The sequence below is a fragment of the Sorex araneus genome, chromosome X, assembly GCF_027595985.1.
Source record: "Sorex araneus isolate mSorAra2 chromosome X, mSorAra2.pri, whole genome shotgun sequence".
Lineage (NCBI taxonomy): Eukaryota > Metazoa > Chordata > Mammalia > Eulipotyphla > Soricidae > Sorex > Sorex araneus.
In genome coordinates, this window is record NC_073313.1 from 223,913,557 (window position 1) to 223,931,319 (window position 17,763).

The 17,763-nt window shown below is 41.5% G+C and overlaps 1 protein-coding gene across 2 annotated transcripts in view; it reads left to right on the forward strand.

The window, feature by feature from the left end:
• Positions 1–17,201, forward strand: part of GLS (glutaminase) — a 74,447-nt gene extending 57,246 nt beyond the window's left edge. For both annotated transcript variants that reach the window (XM_055122793.1, XM_055122795.1), the window contains 4 exons: positions 10,346–10,407; positions 11,758–11,834; positions 11,922–11,985; positions 15,177–17,201. In XM_055122793.1, coding sequence (XP_054978768.1) covers positions 10,346–10,407; positions 11,758–11,834; positions 11,922–11,985; positions 15,177–15,333 — 360 coding nt within the window. In that variant the 3' untranslated portion in view covers positions 15,334–17,201. The remainder of the gene's footprint in view (positions 1–10,345; positions 10,408–11,757; positions 11,835–11,921; positions 11,986–15,176) is intronic.
• The last annotated feature ends 562 nt before the right edge of the window (positions 17,202–17,763 follow it).

Below are 17,763 nucleotides of genomic sequence, written 5' to 3' on the forward strand. Positions count from 1 at the left end.
TAGCTTTTTGTTTTGTTTTGGGACCTCACGCAGTGGTGCTCAAGGGTAATCTGGTTTTAGTTCTTGGAGGGTTCACTCTGGCAGTATTCAGGAGTGTATATGGGACAACAGATTGAACCAATGGCCCTGAGCCATTAAGTGCTTTTGTTCTTAAGAGCAGTAGCTGCCTTTGGCCCTGTTATGGCTCATTTCTATTTTTCTCATTTCTATTTAATTAGGAGTGCTGTTTCTCATAGCACACAAAGATATATTGTTAAATACTTTTATACTCAGATATAAAGGAAGCTTGCTTATGAGCCCATCGGTATCTTTTTAGATCATTCTTTGGCATTTACCAGAATAATGTGAGCCACAGAGATAAGAAATTGTTCACTTGCAGCCAATGTTGTATCAATGTTTTTTGTCTCCTATTCACCCTAACCCAAACTCACATTTCATCTTGAGAGGCTTAAAAGCAAAGAACGAAAGTAATATGGCCCAACATTTTCCCATTTGTGGACTTGAAATATCAAATTGAATGACTCTTTTATTTTCCATTAAGAAAAAAATAAACAACCTTTGGCTTAGCACCTCAATAAAAATTAGTATCTGATTCCTCTCAACATTATTTTAGTTGATATTTTCTGATTTCCCATCACATGTCTTAGTATTGTTATTGTATTGGTGAGGAAGTGACTTGGGCTTTGTTAGGAAAACTCTTGACTAAGTGATGCCAGAAAGCAGACTGAGCCCACCCTTGCCATTTACCAGCATTATTTATTCCTTTGCTCTAATTCTTTTAAACACATCAGGCTTTGGTTTCCTATTCTTTGAGTAATAATAGCAGGGACAATAGTGCTTAAAGCTCCTTGGTTTAGTTCCCAGAAGACTAGATGTTTCCCATTAGCTCTTTTGTGACAAATAAAGGATACTGTTGTCTTTGAGAGTTGCCGGGTTAATATCATTTTTAGACTTCTTAGTTTGAGAATAAATGTCATGAGACTGGAGCCACTGTGTAGGCATTAAGATGTTTGCCTTGCGCACGGGCTGATCTTGGTTCAAATCTGGACACTGCATATGGTCCCCTGAGTCAAGATTGAGCCGTGAGAATGGAGCCAGGAGTAAGCCTTGAGCACTGCTGGGTTTGGCCTTAATTACAAAGGATTTCAGATATTTGAGAAATTTTGGAAATGTTCCAATGCTAATTAAAAACAATACAGGGTTTGGAGCTGCCTTGTTTAGGTTGCGTTTGTAAATATAATTAATATACCAACTTATAGAGTAAAATTTACTGATACAATTTTCTCTATTAAAGTTACTCTGTAAGACCCAGGGACAGTATTGGAGGATGTTAGGAATCTGGTAGTGGATGTGGTACAGTAACATCATATGCTTACTGCATAAACATTAATACTATTATAAATCATGATACCTCGGTTAAGAAATAAATCTCCATAAGAGCCTCTCAAACTGATTTAAAATTTGGGAATAAGGTCATAAAACTGCTGGACTTTCATTCTCATTAAGGGTTTTCTCTAATCTTTTGGATCATGCTGGATTAATTTTATCTCTGTATTATTTTTATTTTGTTTTTGGCCCACACCTGGCAGTGGTCAGGGCTTACTCCGGGCTCTGTGTTCAGAGTTCATTGCTAGTAGTGCTCAAGGGACCAAATGGGGACTAGGGATCACACCTGGGTTGGCCGCCATACAGGGAAAAATGCCCTATCAGCTGTGCTGTCACTCTGACCCTCTCTGTAGTTATGATTATTCTTGTGTTTGTATAAGTCATTGGAAAGCAGGGGAGCAGGAAACCACATACTCAGTAGGTCTAATCATAAATGTACTCCACTGTGTTTTCCACATATGTTTACAAATACTCAGTAAGCTTGATGGGACAGGAAAGAGGAAATGCCTTCACAGTTATATTCACATATTTGAGATTTATTTTCCTGTCCTGTCAGCAAGTGATTAGTTTACATTTACTGGCAATTTAAATTGTACTTAGATGTTCTATAGTAGTTTATATTTTTTAACTAGAGCTTAAGACAAAATTTATGAAAGAAGGAAGGCTGAAAACGTTTTCATTTCAAGTTTACAAAAAGCTAAGTTGGTATGAAACATTCAAAATAAAATTGGATCTGGAGCAATGATGATTTATTTAAAAGATGAAGAAGAGTATCCGTTCTAGGACAACAGATACTGCAGTGAGCTGGAAACAAGAGCACAGTTTACGTCAGACTGGAAGTGGTAGGAACAAAAGGATGGTTTTTCAGTTGCTTTTTTTTTTTTTAAACCTTTCCAGAAGGACTGAATTAGTCTTTGTATGAAGACAGAAACTAATGCTGGAAAACAAGGGGAAAGCACAGTTTTGAACTTGATAATAGATAGACTTGGAAATAAAACCACTTGGGAGTAAAGTATAAAGCCTATAAATCAGTTTTCCCTTCCATCACCTCTCTCCACTCTACTTTCTCTCCTCTCTCCCTCCTTCTTTCTTTTCAGTATTTAGCAAAGGGCCATTATGGATTAGATCTTAATTTAATCCTTTAGTTTCCTTCAGTCCCTTTAATAGCAAGCCGATTAGCTCAGAATACTTAAAAGATTCTATCCACCAAACAGGATGCTGCGGGACACATCGAACGGCACGCAGAGGATGACAGCAAAATTGACTCATGAAGTTTTTTGCCTCCCATGTTGGGAAGTCATAAGTTGAACTCATTTTGTATTGACCTTCTCCTGGCCCTGTCTCTTCCCCTCCCAGGGAAGGAGAAATGGTGCCCAGCCAGACTCACCACTCGCACAAGTCTGGCCCGTTCCTGGAGAGGGTTAATTACCCCTTAAGTTCTTGCTGGAGGTTGATCAGATTTTACGAAACCATACTTTTCTGGAGAGCATGACATAGAGTAACTTGTGCTATTAGTTTGCACCAAATGTTTATTAAAGATGCAGATTGAAATTTGAAAAAAAAAAAGATTCTATCCAGATTGTTTTCTTCTTTATTATTACTGCTTTTGTTGTTGTTGTTTTGGGCCACACCCAGCTGTTCTTGGGCTTACAGTGGTTCTGTGTTCAAGGATCACTCCTGTGGTGCTCAGGATCTTATGGAGTGCCAGGCATTGAACCCAGGGTTAAAGGCATGCAAGGCAAGCACCCTACCCTCTGTACTCACCACTCACTTTGTAGGGTGTTTTTGAAGACTTGTATCATGGACTGGTTGAAAAAATTGAAAATATATCTCAGCTTTATCATTATTTTGTATGCCGTATGATTTTGAGCCTAAGGCCCTTACCCTCACTGGCATTAATATAAATGCCTATACATACATTTTATAATCACAGTGTTTTTAAAACAAATTTTAAATCTACAATTGTGACTTTTTCAAGGGTGCTCACTGCACAAGCACAAAGTAATAGAATTATGTAACAAATGTTGGCTGAGAGTACAAAATTAGAACCTTTCGGAGGACAAAAGTCACATTATTCAACTTTTAAAGAAGTTTAAAATGAATAGAATTATAGGATTGAAAAGTTAGCAGTGTCATGTTTTATGCTTGTATGATTGATAGAATTCCCACTTATGGCTGTTTTAGAAAAAATGTGCAATTTTTATATGCAAGTATAACTATATTAGAAGAATGCGTGTGAATTCTTAACGTTTTTGTTTGTTGTCTGAGATAACCATCAGTGATTATTTTGGTGGTTTCTTACAGAGATTTGCTGACTAATGCAGGTAGTACTGCAAAATCTCCAATATACAAGGAAAACTATTAGCATTTCATTTTTTAAACTTTTAGTGCCTGCTTGCCCAAGTGAAGTTTCTTTATACCATGGTGGGGGTTGAGGTGCAAAGACAGTCTTTACATGTTAAAACCTTTAGCTTATATATAGGTCTTTGTTCTGTGTGTGCTCTTGTTTGTACTGAGAAATAATTCATCAGAACAGAGTTTCCATGCCTCTGGCAGTCACTGTTAACTGATTATTTTTTGAACCTGGGCCACCACCTTATGGAGGTATTTTGAAATAAACAGAGCTCAAGTTTTCATTGAAGCCTTGATCAGTGGTCAGCACACCTGCATTCTTGTCAGAAAGTTGGGCCTTTCCTGAAGGATGTCTTCTGTGTGCTGTGCCAAGGAGGCATGCCAGGTGGCAGTTGCATTGGGCATATTTGTGGAACTCTTATAGTAGGCCAGGAAGTAAACACTCATGAAATGAAGTATCACTCCCATCTGCTTTCTCCAAACTGTTCCTTGCGTTGGTTTCGTTTTCTCTTTGAGTTCATCCTGCAGCTCATTTCTTTTTCTTCTTTTTTTTTTTCTTTTTGGGTCACACCCGGAGATGCATAGGGGTCACTCCTGGCTCTGCACTCAGGAATTACCCCTGGTGGTCCTCAGGGGACCATATGGGATGCTGGGAATCGAACTCGGGTCAGCTGTGTGCAAGGCAAACACCCTGCCCGCTGTGCTATCACTCCAGCCCCTCATTTCTTGATTTATGCAGAACTTAACATTACAGTCGCTGTTTGCTGCAGTAGAGACATTGATGATCTCCCTTTTAAGTGGTGCCTGTGCTGTGCTGCTTCCTTGTGATTTCCTGTATGGAGTGGATGCCACTCATTTTGCGATCAGCATCTGTCTTCGAAATCGGTTGATCCAGTCCTGCAGCTAACCTTTTCTTTTAATGGGGAAAATAGACTCCATAGTACCCCCCCCTTATTTTTTTCTAATCAGGCATGGGAGATGGGCAGCAAGGTGAATGGGGTAGGGCTTGGGCCACACTTGGTTGTGCTCAAGGATCATACCTAGCAGTGCTTGGATGCTGATATGCAGTGTCAGGGATCAAACTGGGGCTGGTCGTGTGCAAGTCATGCACCTTATACCATCTCTGGCCCTCCATGAGATCAGAGAGAGGCACACCTGGCTGTACTCAAGGATCACTTTTAAAGAGGTTGAGGGGACCATATGCAGTGCTGGGGATTGAACCCAGGTTGGCCAAATGCAAAGCATGCTCCTTACCCACTGTACTATCATGCCAACCTCTCTCTGTTTCCTTTTTTTTTGCTTTTTGGGTCACACCCAGCGATGCTCAGGGGTTACTCCTGGCTTTGCACTCAGGAATTACTCCTGGCAGTGCTTGGGGGACCATATGGGATGCCGGGGATCGAACCCGGGTCGGCCGAGTGCAAGGCAAACGCCCTACCCACTGTGCTATCGCTCCAGCCCCCTCTCTGTTTCCTTTTAATAATCTTTAAAGGCAAGCTGTTTTATTTCTCCGTATTAGTCACCAGAGTGACTTTCTACACTAAAGGGGTATTTTTTTATATTATTTTAATTGAATTTTATTTTTATAAAGTAGTTCATAATATTTGATTACATTTAATATTTGAACACCAATCCCACCACCACTACCCCACCACCATATTTCAGCTGTTTCCATCCCAAACCCCAACCCCTGCCCCAAAGCCCAACCAAAGTCATCTTTTTTGTATTGTTTGTTAAGAATAAGAATAAGCTGTTGAAAATGTTCCACAAAACTTTTCTTAGAGGAGAGTGTGTGAGTATTGTTGTATTTCACCCAGGGCCATGAAGTCCTTCTATAAGAGATTGCTAATACGTTGTTAAGTGTTGAGCTTTATGTCCTTATATGTATTTTTTATACTGTAAAAATATATTTCCCTCTAAGATTGGTTCCCTTCTGCTTTAAACCCCATCAAATGTGGTGCGCTACTCTTGAAAGTTTGAGTGGTATGATGTCCAGGAATAGGTTTAGTTGTGGGTGAGGCTCGGCCTGAGTGTGTGGAGAGTGGCCGTGAGCATGGCGGAGGTTGAGTTCTGGAGGTTTTCAGTTGCTGGAGTCCCTTGGGTCGGGGAGAGGCCTCACCCGGCCCCCTCCAGGGTGCCCCAGTGAAACAGCCTGGCATGGCATCCAACAGCATGGCTATGGCATGTCATTTTATGCTGTCTTCGAGAGCAGACAAGGAGTCTCCATTAAAGTTTTTTCATTCATTCTCTTTTTTATATTAGCTAAAAGATGCTTGTGAATTAGTTATAAGCATTTTATGAATAAACATCAGTGTTGCCTGTCTTTGGACTCATTAATAAAGAATTTTATTTTAAAACTTTGGAAATACTGAGTGGAACATAAATACACAATAAAGACTAACCACCTGAATTCAGAACTTTATAAAAGGGTTTTTAGTTCACACATGCAGTCACTGAAATAGGCCCAGCAGTCCTCATTTAGAAGGATTTAATACCTCAAAGAATATACTATATTAATGGTGTGCATGTCAGAACTCTGGGTTTATCTTGAGTTGTGAGGCAGATAAAATAGGCAAATATATCCCTTGGTTGGGGGTGGTGGTGCCATGGGCTATGTTGACAAAAGGGATGGCTTCTGATTTAAGAGGTTGAAATAGAGCTTCAGATGGTTTTAGATAGCATTTTATTGAAAAATGGGTGGGGAAGGATGGTTTCAGCTCATAAATACTGTAAATTGTGGCTTAGGAACATAAGACCATTCAGGGTTGTTGAAGGAGCCAAGGTGTTTAATTGACATCATGGTGTATGACACCACATGGCTCTTTGTGTGTAACTGGCACCAAGCTACATAGGCAACACATGCTACAGGAGCATGCATAGTAATGGAGGAGGGACTTCCAGGGATTTTGAGGAGAAACAAGGGTTTGGCTACAAGTCTAGGTGTTCCCGAAAGGAAAGGAAAGAACAGAGACACTGAAGACAAAAACAACGGTAGCAAAACCCAGTTTGCTCTGTTGAGACAGAGAAGGAAGTTAGGCTGAAGAATCATGGCTGAAAGGCTAAAGAGCTTAGGTTTTTATCAGGGATATTGGGATTACTTATTTTTATGCTCTGGCTGAAAAACCTTAAGCCATCAGAGCAGTCTTTTAAGATGATTCAATGGTATGGGGAAATTTGGGAGGGTGGAAGAATAACAGTGATAACAGTTTTATATGTAAATGGTAGTAAATTGAATATTGGATGTGTTGGAGGCAATAGTTGGTCAAAATTTAAAAATTGAGATAGAATTACAGCATCCTGTGAGTGATAAGAGCCGGCACATATTTGATGAAGCACCTATTTTGTGTGTTGGACCTGTCCGTGAGAAGTGGGGAAGAGAATAGATCAGGTCTCTGCATACAAGGAGCTTGTGTTTAAAGGGAGAGAGAGACATGAAATGTGTGAGTGTGTGTGAGCTGTCAGATAACGCTAAGTACTCTGAAGAGCAAGAGCAAGCACAGAGATAAAGAATGAAGGAAAGGGCAGTGCTTTTGCGTTTGTGATCCCGTTTCGGGGAAGAAACCTGAATGAAGCAAGGGAGAGAGCTCTTCATTGCATGGAGAATGCCTTGCTGACAGAACAGCAGCTGTTGGCCCAGAGCCCAGAGCCCAGCAAGGAGGCCTGGCTGGAGTAGAGAGGTTGCAGAAAGGGGCAGAGTAGGGGTTGAGACCCAGGGACCCAGGGAGCCCAGCGTTTACTGTTCTGAAAGCTATGGCAGAGTATTTGATTTGATCCCAAAACAGGTGACTGGAGTGTCTGTTTTCAGAAGGTCCCCGGGAAAACGAGGCTGAATGGCCAGAGGAATAGTCAAGAGACTGTTGTAGGTCTCCGGTGACAGAAAGTGGTGGCTTGGGGCTTTCCATGGCGGTAACTGGGACCTCAGCTAGAGTTTGGAGGGTGAGCAGAGAGGACTTGTTAAAGAGCTAAAATGGGCTGGGAGAAGAGCAGAAATCAAGGAATGCCCTCACGGGTGGGGTTTGTGTGACCCTCTCAGCATGCCCTGGCCTCCCCGATACACTGGGGTGCCAGACGCCACAGCGGGCTGGGAGGACCACAGCTGTGTACCTGTTTGGCTGGCCATTTTTGGCAGGGTTTAATATGTGCAGTCAAATACAGCAACAGGGGGAAATTGAGTCATCCCCAAATAAGAGATTTTTGGAACGAAGAAAAGGTAAGGGGGTAGAGGTTGGGGCAGGCGGTAGAACTAAAATTCAGTTTGGGGCATAATCGAGATGTTTAACATGTTAGAGCCGATGTCAGGCCTCCGTGAACAATGTCAGATGAAGATGAGCTTTTGGGCCCAGGCTGGGGAGTCTGCAGGGCTTGCCAAGAGTTTGCTGTGTTTGTTCGAAATGAGAGCATGGTAAGCAGCTCGGGCTGTAGAGTTAAGGGTTAGGAGCAAAGACGACAACATCAGGCGTAGATGGGGAAGTCTGTACGCCAGGTAGTTTGAATGAAACCTAACAGGTTTCATTCAGGAAGCAAGGATGGAGTTGCCTTAGGGTTTTTAAGCTTTGGAAAACAGAAAATGACTGCAAAACGGACAGAAGGAAGAGTTGGTCTGTGTAGCTTCCTGAGAGAAGGAGCAAAGGGGCGGGGGGGGGGGGGGGTTGGTGAGGGGGGTGAGGCTTGTTGGAAGCATCAGAAAGAATCAGGACTGAGAAGTGCTGCTGGAACTTTCCAGAAAGTGTACTATGTACAGGTGATAGTTGGTGGGAAGAGAAGTTTCGGAGAACTGAACAGATTACTTGCAGAAGGAAGGTTGTCAACAGTTCTCTGTTGGTTTTTCAAAAGAGGATGAAGTTGTGTCTGTGTGGAGGCAGAAAGAAAGGAACCCAGTCAAGGAAGGAAATGCAAGTGCTGCAAACTGGGGGTGTGTGTTTGCACGTAAAAGTGCGAGACTCCGAATAGGAAGAAGGTCAGACACTGTTTTCATATTTGCAGGGTAGGAAAAGAAAATTAGTGTTAGCAGCAGATACTTTGCGAAAGAGTGGTAATCCACCAATCGGTGGGAAGAGTTTGTTTTCTTAGTAAAGAGGTCAGGGTCATCAGTTCCCAGCCTTGCCATTGTTCTTCAGTGCCTGAAGAGGGAGAGGAAACCAGCTTTAAAAAGGTCAGGCTGGGATGGAAACATGGAGAATCATTTGTAACAGCCCATCAATGTCCTGCAGCTATTTGTGGGGCCAGGAGCACAGAGGGAATGAGATCCCAAATTCCCTTGAAAGAGGGCAAAAGCTCTTGGGACAGTGGTTCCTAAACCCAGAAAGGGCCAATCAGAGTCACTGAGAGGTTTTTTTTTTTTTTTCAGGTTTTCCCTAAAATTGAGGTGTTGGTACAGGGACTAGAGATGGGGGAGATGCTATCATACATGCATAGAATCATGCTGGATGATTCTGATAACTTCTGGAAGCTCTCTGTACTGGTTAGCAAAAACCTCACTCAAACAGTGGTTTTCAACCTCTTTCTGCTTGTGGACTAGTCAGAAACCGCTGGGCTCAAGTACAGGCTGGTCAGGGGTAGGAGTGGGGATTGGGAAGCTAATGGTCAGGAGGACTAAGGGTAAGGTTTTTTTTTTTTTTTTTAGGGGGTGGAATGATATGGACTGATTTCTGCAAAACACTGCAAATGTTGTATTAGAGCAGCTTGACAGCGGTTAGTTCCAGAGTAATTTACATTCTTGGAGGCTGCAGGAAAGGAAAGCCAGAGTGGAAGGCCAGGGTCCAGTTTCAGTCTTGGAAACTGCTCCCAGGACTGTGTGACTTTGTCAAATGAATAGCCAAGTTACTTTCCATTCTTCCAGTTCTTCCTTCCCCCCCCCCCCCCCCACCTGTTAGTTCAGTATCAGTTAGTGTCTCCATCTGAATATTGCAGTTACAAAGTCTGTGACAAAAGTGGGAGTTTGGGAAGTATTGACAAACTGTTTTCAATCATTTCACTTTTCAAACAGTAGGATTGGATAGTCTGCATGAACACATAGTTTGATCCATTGGCTTAAAAAGATTCCCGAGACTTTTCATTAATTATAAGGACAGGAAGGTGGGTAACTGCCAGAAGAATAGACACTTTGAGATCATAGGGCACTCGGGACCATAGCTCCCCAATGGGATCTACCCATTCCCCCAATATTAGAGCAGGGACTGTGCTACCCACACTGGGCTTGCTTCCGTCTGTGCCATCTGTGTCTGATCTGGACACCCTATTCTCATGTTGGGTCTGACTGATAGAGCTTTATCTTATGATTTCCAAAGAAGTCACTGACTGTTGATTGGTGAGGACATTGACTTGGTGGAGAGTAGATGTATGGAACGATCGAATGCTTCATGATGATGTGATACCAATTTTTCCAGTACAAAAGCATCCGTCCACAGTATGAGACATACTGTAAGAGAAAGGTTCTAAAGCATTTAAAAATGCGGCCAGTTATTTTGGTAACAGAAACGTTCTTGTGATAACTTTTCTTTCCTCGACCGAAGTGAAGTGTCCAGAGCATGTGGGAATGTCTTCCTGCTAACCTTTGTTCATTATTTGTTTTTCCCTTGTGGATTCCTGGATTTTCTTTTCTTCACAGGTGAAGTCAGTGATAAACCTTTTGTTTGCTGCTTATACCGGAGATGTTTCTGCCCTTCGTAGGTATGTTAAAGGATGGGTTTGCAGTGTCTAGAAGTTCATGAGGTTGTTTCTGGACAAGAAACAACTTGTTTTTGGCCATTTGACAGCTCAACTCTCATTTACAATTGCCTCTCCTTTTCACCTCTCTCATTAAAATTACCCAAGCCAATTCATCTTAAATCTGCCATTCTCTTGCCTTTGGCTCACTGTGCTATCTTGTCTTTTTTTTTTTTTTAAACTCCTGTGAAATCTCAGCCCTGTATCTCCACGTGGTTCATTCCGGTTCCACTAACCTGCTTGTGTTTGGGCTTTACTTGAGTCCAACTCTGCTTTCTCAGTTCCCATCTCCCCTTATGCCACCTCTTGGGTGGTCACAGGGTAAGAAGAAGATAGGAACATTGGTGTCTTGCAGATCACCAGAATGTGACTGAGCACATAGGACTGTATGCTTAGCAGGTTTCTTGTGTTGAGTTGCAGTTAAGCTCTAAGTGGCAAACATTGTGTCTTTAATTCTCCACTTCAGTGTGTGTGTGTGTGTGTGTGTGTGTGTATGTGTGCAGGCACACCAGGGATGAGCACCTTCTCTCACCATAAAGCCTCCTCTCCGGCATAACTTCCGCTTATTCTTAAGTCTGATGAGTGTTTGTAACAACAATGCTATTATAAAATTGAATTAGTAAGACACTAGATCCAGATTATTCTGACTAAAAGATAAAAAGTATATGAATGACAGAGATGTTACTTAACTCACGCAAAGGTGTTAGTCATAATGCAACATATAAATTTATCGGATCAGGGCCTGAGAGAGAGTACAGGGGGTAAGGCAGTTTCCATTCATTCTGCTGACCCTGGTTCAATCTCTGGCACCTCAGCACTGCCAGGAGGGATTCTGAATACTACAGGGTATGGGCCAGCCCCCTGCCCCCCAAAATAAAATTAACACATATATCTTCATTTAATAATGTTACATAGTAATTACCTGAATTTTAAAATCTACTTTATAACAGTTTAAAAAAAATAAAATCTGAATACTTGCAAACTGCAGACTGTTAACATATTAATGATTGGGAGTCTTAGTGAAAGCATTTGGCTTTAGTGACTAGTTTCTTGCTCTCCTAAGACATAGACTTTGGTCTAGCTGTGCCCCGATTCCTGCAAGTTGAATAATAATGTAATAAAGCTTGATTCCGAGAGAACAAAACTAGGAGAGATGTGAAGGGACATTCACGAATCCAGGGCACCATGTAATAGCTGAATAGGGTCCCAGATCCCATTACTGATCCCAGTGAAGGTGGCGTGTCTTTTAGGCCCACTTAAGTCATGTTATGATAGATGTTACGAGTGTGAATTAAAGTGCCTACACATTTTCAGATTTGCTTTGTCGGCCATGGACATGGAGCAGCGAGACTACGACTCTAGAACAGCGCTCCATGTAGCTGCGGCAGAAGGTAATGTTTGAATCTCTCATCTGTGCATTGTTTCTAGGCTTCATTTCCACCCAGTACTAAAATCTGTTTGTTTTGTTTTGGATATAGGTCATGTTGAAGTTGTTAAATTTTTGCTGGAAGCCTGCAAAGTCAACCCTTTCCCCAAGGACAGGTGAGCACTCAGGTTCTCTTCTAAAATAGAACTGACCAGTCAGCATTTTATTATACCAGGCTGACATTTAAATTATCCTGTGCATCGGAGACACTTTTCTATTTTTAGTTTATTTTTAGTTTGGGGCCACACCAGGTAGTGCTCAGCACTTACTCCTGACTTTGCTCAGAGCTGACTCTAGATATGTGATGCCAGGGATTGAACCGGGGTCAACCACAAGCAAGGCAAGCACCTTACCCGCTGGACTATCTCTCCAGCCTCAGGAGACATTTTCAACTTGTTATGGTGTCTTACAAGGGCATCAAACATTGTTTCTACTTATATTTGTGGTATCAGTCTCTCTCATACCCTATTTCTTATATAAGAAATGTCCCACAGTTATAATTTTTTTTACAACTGGACAGTTGCTATAGCATACGTTAAACAGTTATTTGGAAGGAAAATACAGGAACTGTGTCCTTACGGGGCTTTTCCCCTTACAGGGTAGAGAAGCTCACCTCCCACAGAGGCATATTAAAAATGTGTCATCACTATTATGGAACTCCAAAAGGAGTATATAGAAATTCTTGATATTCTGGATTTGGGTGGCGTCAGTTTGCAAAGGCTTTGTGGAGGCTGAGTTCTAATCAGTGCTTCTAGGAGATGAGATTTGAAACCAGGGAGGTAGGATACTCCACCTGTAGCTCGAGACATTTGCCCTAAATGTGCTCTGTATCTCCCGTCTGGTCCCCCTGGCAAACTGTCATTCCTCCTGCAGTAAAATGCTGGCCCCTTGAATGGCCAGTCTGAGGGAGGATGCAGCTGATGTGTGTAGAGCCATATGGAGTCATGTAGTTGCATATTATATAACCAGTTACATAACTAGAATTATATAAGTGGATGACTCAGTGAGTGATGAGATATAAAGGTTTAGAAGGGGCAAACATGCTTGATAGAGAGGATTAAAGTGTAGTTCCTGGAATTTGGGATGCATATGTGAAAACTTAATTCTGGAGCAAATTGATTATTCTTTAGCTTATTAACTGTGTTTAGTAAATCTTATTGTTAAATGAGCAGTTCCAATTTTATGAATTCGGCTTGAAAGAAATGCCGTTTCAATATCTGAAAAATCTTTCTTAACATCGTCACACTTTTGTTTTATAGTATCATAACACTTTGGTTATTCAATTTTATTCCTATAATTGTTTAAAGGCATGACTAAAAAGATTTTTACTGGCGATCTAAAATCTCGTGTAAGGGTGACAATCCTCCCTTTTATCCCCAAATGTTTTGTCCATACCACTTCTTTTTAGAGCAGGAAACTGAAGTGTCCTCCCCTGCCACCCCCACCCTCCACCCCAGCCCACACATGTACCCCTTATTTATAATTCCAACCAGACCACTATTTAACACACATTGGACATGTTTACTATGCTGTATACATATGAGAATTGAAATGGTATAATTCTTGTCCTAAATTGTGCTCTTTAATAGAGATGTGGAAGGAACCTGGTAACTTTTATTCAATTATTCTAGGAATGTAAACTAGACCAAGACTCTTTTGTTTCATAGTATGTGTGACCTCAAGATGTAAAACGCACTTGAGTGAATTTATTCCTATAGTGCTGATCTTTCACATTTTTCACAGAACCGTAAATGCAAGCATGTAGTTGCAGTTAGTGTTCAGGTTTTCCCAAAAGCCAGATGATTATGTGCTGTTGACAACTGAAGTGTGCCACCCAACCTGTTTTAGTGTCACTTGGCTCCAGGAATAAATGAAATCCAATATGAAAGTCAAAGCAACCCAATTCAGGGAAGGGATGGAGGAGATACTATGTAAAGTGTGACTTACCTGCTAAGTATTTTTTAAATGATGCCCCCATTATGAAGGTCTACGGTTAGGGACAGGGAGAAAGGAATGAAAGAACACCAGCTGGTAGTTCAGAAAGGTGCAGGCTGGGGAGGGGATGTGAGCCCTGGAGAAGTCACAGAAGCAGAGAGAGCAAGCTGGGAAGAGTGACCTAGTAACTTATGAATGATGCAAACGATCCGACTCTCATTTTCTTGGGTTGAGTTTCACTGTTGCCTGTCTTCTTTCTCTGAAGGCTAAGTAGTTCATTTAATCACTGCTGGAACACCTTGACACCTTGTTTCTTTACTTTTTTTTTTTTTTAATATATGTATATTTTTTATGTGGGCAGGGGGAGGTTCCAGGCTATTCAGGGAGGGCCTGGGTAGCAACTGGTCCCAGTGATTGTCTGCCATCCAAGCCACAGTTGAGTACAAAGGCCCAGAGATGTGGTTGTGCTAAGGCCACCAGCGCTATAGCCAATGACACCAGGGGTAGGGGGGAGTGCATGGTACCAGGGATCCCTGTCCTCTCCCCAGCCCCTTACATTTCTTCTCCTCTTCGGCCTTCATCTGTATCACTCCACATAGCACACTCCCAGAAACACACTATGGAAGAAGCAGTCATTCTTCTGGTTGTGTAGGGGCCTGATGAGTCCCTGGACACCCATCCTTACCAGAGGTGAAATGTCAGGTCCTCAAAGGCTGGTCTGGTGCATCCAGTGCATGTTTGAGCCCTTCAAGCTCATGGTCATGTCAGATTTCTGAGATTTAATGTCATTTTGAGTTGACAGTCATAAACTTCCTCTCTAAAACTAGAGTCACATGGGGCTGGAGCTATAGCACAGCAGGTAGGGCGTTTGCCTTGCATGCGGCCAACCCGGGTTTAATTCCTAGCATTCCATATGGTCCCCTGAGCACCACCAGAGTTAATTCCTGAGTGCAGAGCCAGAAGTGACCCCGGTGCATTACCAGGTGTGACCCCAAAAGCCAAAATTAATAAATAAATAACATAAAACTAGAGTCATGGATGTAACCTACCTGAACTCTCCTTGAACATCTGTTTTAGAGATCCCCTGAACTTTCAATGAAGTTAAGATTCAGAAATACTGGACGGACTCTATTTTTAATCTGTTCACACTAGAACTCCCCTAGAAGCACTTGGCTATATGAAGAATATCTTTCCATGAATTCCAAATTATAAATCCCTTCCCTCTCTCCCATCTTTTCCATTAGTTCTAGTGCTTTAAAATAGCTAAATTTAAGTGGCCCTTAAGCCAGCATTTAAAATCTGAAAATACCAGATGACCGTCTTTGCAGCGATATTAGCAGATGACCCATTTCATGCTGTGCTCCTTGTTTAGGTGGAATAATACTCCCATGGATGAAGCGCTACACTTTGGACACCATGATGTATTTAAAATCCTCCAGGAATACCAAGTCCAGTACACGCCTCAAGGGGATTCCGACGATGGAAAGGAGAACCAAACTGTTCATAAGAATCTTGATGGACTGCTATAATGCTCTTAATCCCAAGATGAAAATCACTTACCGGTTTAATTGTGGAAAATTATTATGAAGAACATGTGTATTTTAATCTGGTAGTGATGTACATATTACAACATTTGTCGTTTCAGTGTTACTGGAGTTTTCTTCGTTGTATGCACAGGACAAATCTGATCTCTTTGGGAAAAAATAGAAATAAAACAATCTCCCTCCATAATGTGAGCGAATATTTACCTCGTGCATTGTATAATTTGGTGTAAGAGAAATAGTTACCAATGCTAGCTTAACTGTGTGGTCTTCATGATTCTTGTGTGTTTTGTGAATTTTTTAATTTATGGTGGTGATCTGTTGAAATGCATTTATAAATGAGGCTCTGTTGTACAGTCTGTTGAAATGGGTGGAAGCTGCCTTTAGAAGCAAAACAGCGTGATTTTCCTAACTTCAAATAGAGATTTAGTTGGAGTGTTTGAACAACTTCTAGGCATTTCTGATTGTGTGTTTAAAATGTCTCCCATCACCCTTGCTTTCATGACGTGATTCTTTAAAAATTATAATAGTTAACAACTGTAAGTAGGATAGACCGATTCTGATTAGACATTATCAGGGACTGTGTTAAAGCTATTTTGGTGACCAAAAAACGTGTAAATGTGATAATACTTTGGGAAAAAAATTTCCTTTTTATCGATCCCCCTTAATCCAGCCTCTCTTCCCAGCCAATCAATTATCTGCCTCGTTAACTGGCAAAGTGAGTGCTGGTGTACTATGCAGTTCTCATGTTTTCCACAGAAAGTCAGAAAACGTCTTCTCTTTCTGACATCCACACTCTAACTCTGCCATTTGTCTCTAGAAGGTCAAGCAGAGAGAAATTACTTTGCTAAGTACAAATTAATCAACTTCCTCAGCCTACAAAAAGGAACAGATTTGTTACTGCAGCTTTCTGAGATCGTTTTCAGGATGAAGATGAAAATTCCAGAAGTGCTCTAAGCTACCAAAGTTGTTAACGATGGCACAGAAGCCACTACAAGAAGCATGTGTTTATAGACCTGTCTTTAAAAGTTTGCATCAAGATACTGTATTGGAGGGACCACTAGATGCTCCAGCTTGCTCCTGATTATAACTTTTGGTAGATTATATAGGTGAATAATAAGACAAAGCCACTTTGTTTTAAAGGAAACTCCTAATTTGTCTTGGGAGACAAATTATACACATACCTTACCCTGAGGTACCTCAGAGATACAGGGGTGTACTAATGAGGATTTCTGATATCACACACACATACACACAGACATCTGAAGCTGTATTCAGTGAAATGAACAGAATCCTCACCTATAGGAATGTCAGTTATTATGTTAATATAATGAAATGGTATTTTTCCCCCCTTTCCATCTGCACACACTGCTGCTTCCAAACTTTATTATGCTGATAATATAATGGCCTCTGTCCAGGGCTAGTGACCTCCACCTGTTTCCATTTCTGCTTCCAGTCTAAGCCAGTGCTTCAGCCACTACCCTCCTGGACCTAGATAAAACCACATTTGGCTGATCGGTGGCCAGCGCCCCTTAACTGAGCATCTTCCGGTAGGAAGCCATTCCCACAGGTGTGCTTCTGTGGGGAATGTGGATAGGGAATGGGGTGTTCCTGCCCCCGTAGATCTATGGAGTCACAGAGATGGGTAGTTTTCACAATGCTGCACGTAGTGACAATATCTCCAAAGAGAGAGTGGAAGAAACACTCTTACTGCAACCAACTGCCATAACTTTGCCCAAATAACAGCTTGTTTTTGTGTGATTAGGAAGAAACACTAAGATGGTTCAATTGTGTGGCTTGAAGATTACCAATGCTTCCGAGATTTTTCTCTAATAAAAAAGAAGTTCCAACCAGTATTTGGGAACAAAGAGAGTTTTTGTCTTTTCTCAGATCAGAGCTCTTTTGTAAAATCCTTGTGCTTTATTTAAATGTGCCCTTATTTACCCCCGGGGTGATTTCTAACTGCATTCTGGTTCCTGCTCTGGCTGTCTGCTTTTGGCTGGTAACAATGAGTAGTACTTCTGGTTTAAATGCCTGTTGACTGTTGTGAATTACTGCCATCACTATCTTCCAGAGATCTTTTTGTTTGGCTTTAGGATCACACATGCTTTTTTTTCTGTATCATGAGTTTTATATGGTTATATTTATTTAAAGCTTGTATGCACTTGTTTTGCTGGCCTCAGTTTTGATGATCTCATCTTTGGATGTAATCTCCCTCCCCCAACTCCCCCTCAATTGCCCTTCAGCTGCAGAGCCGGATTAGCTATCAACCATTCGATGCAGTTGTCTTTCTGACAAGGACTAAAAGACCTAATGTTGAATTTAGATTCTTCCTGGGGATTGTACAGTTATGAATGTATTTGCTTCCGGAACCTCCCAAAGTGAATCTAATCTTAAAAACTATTAAGTTGTAAGTAT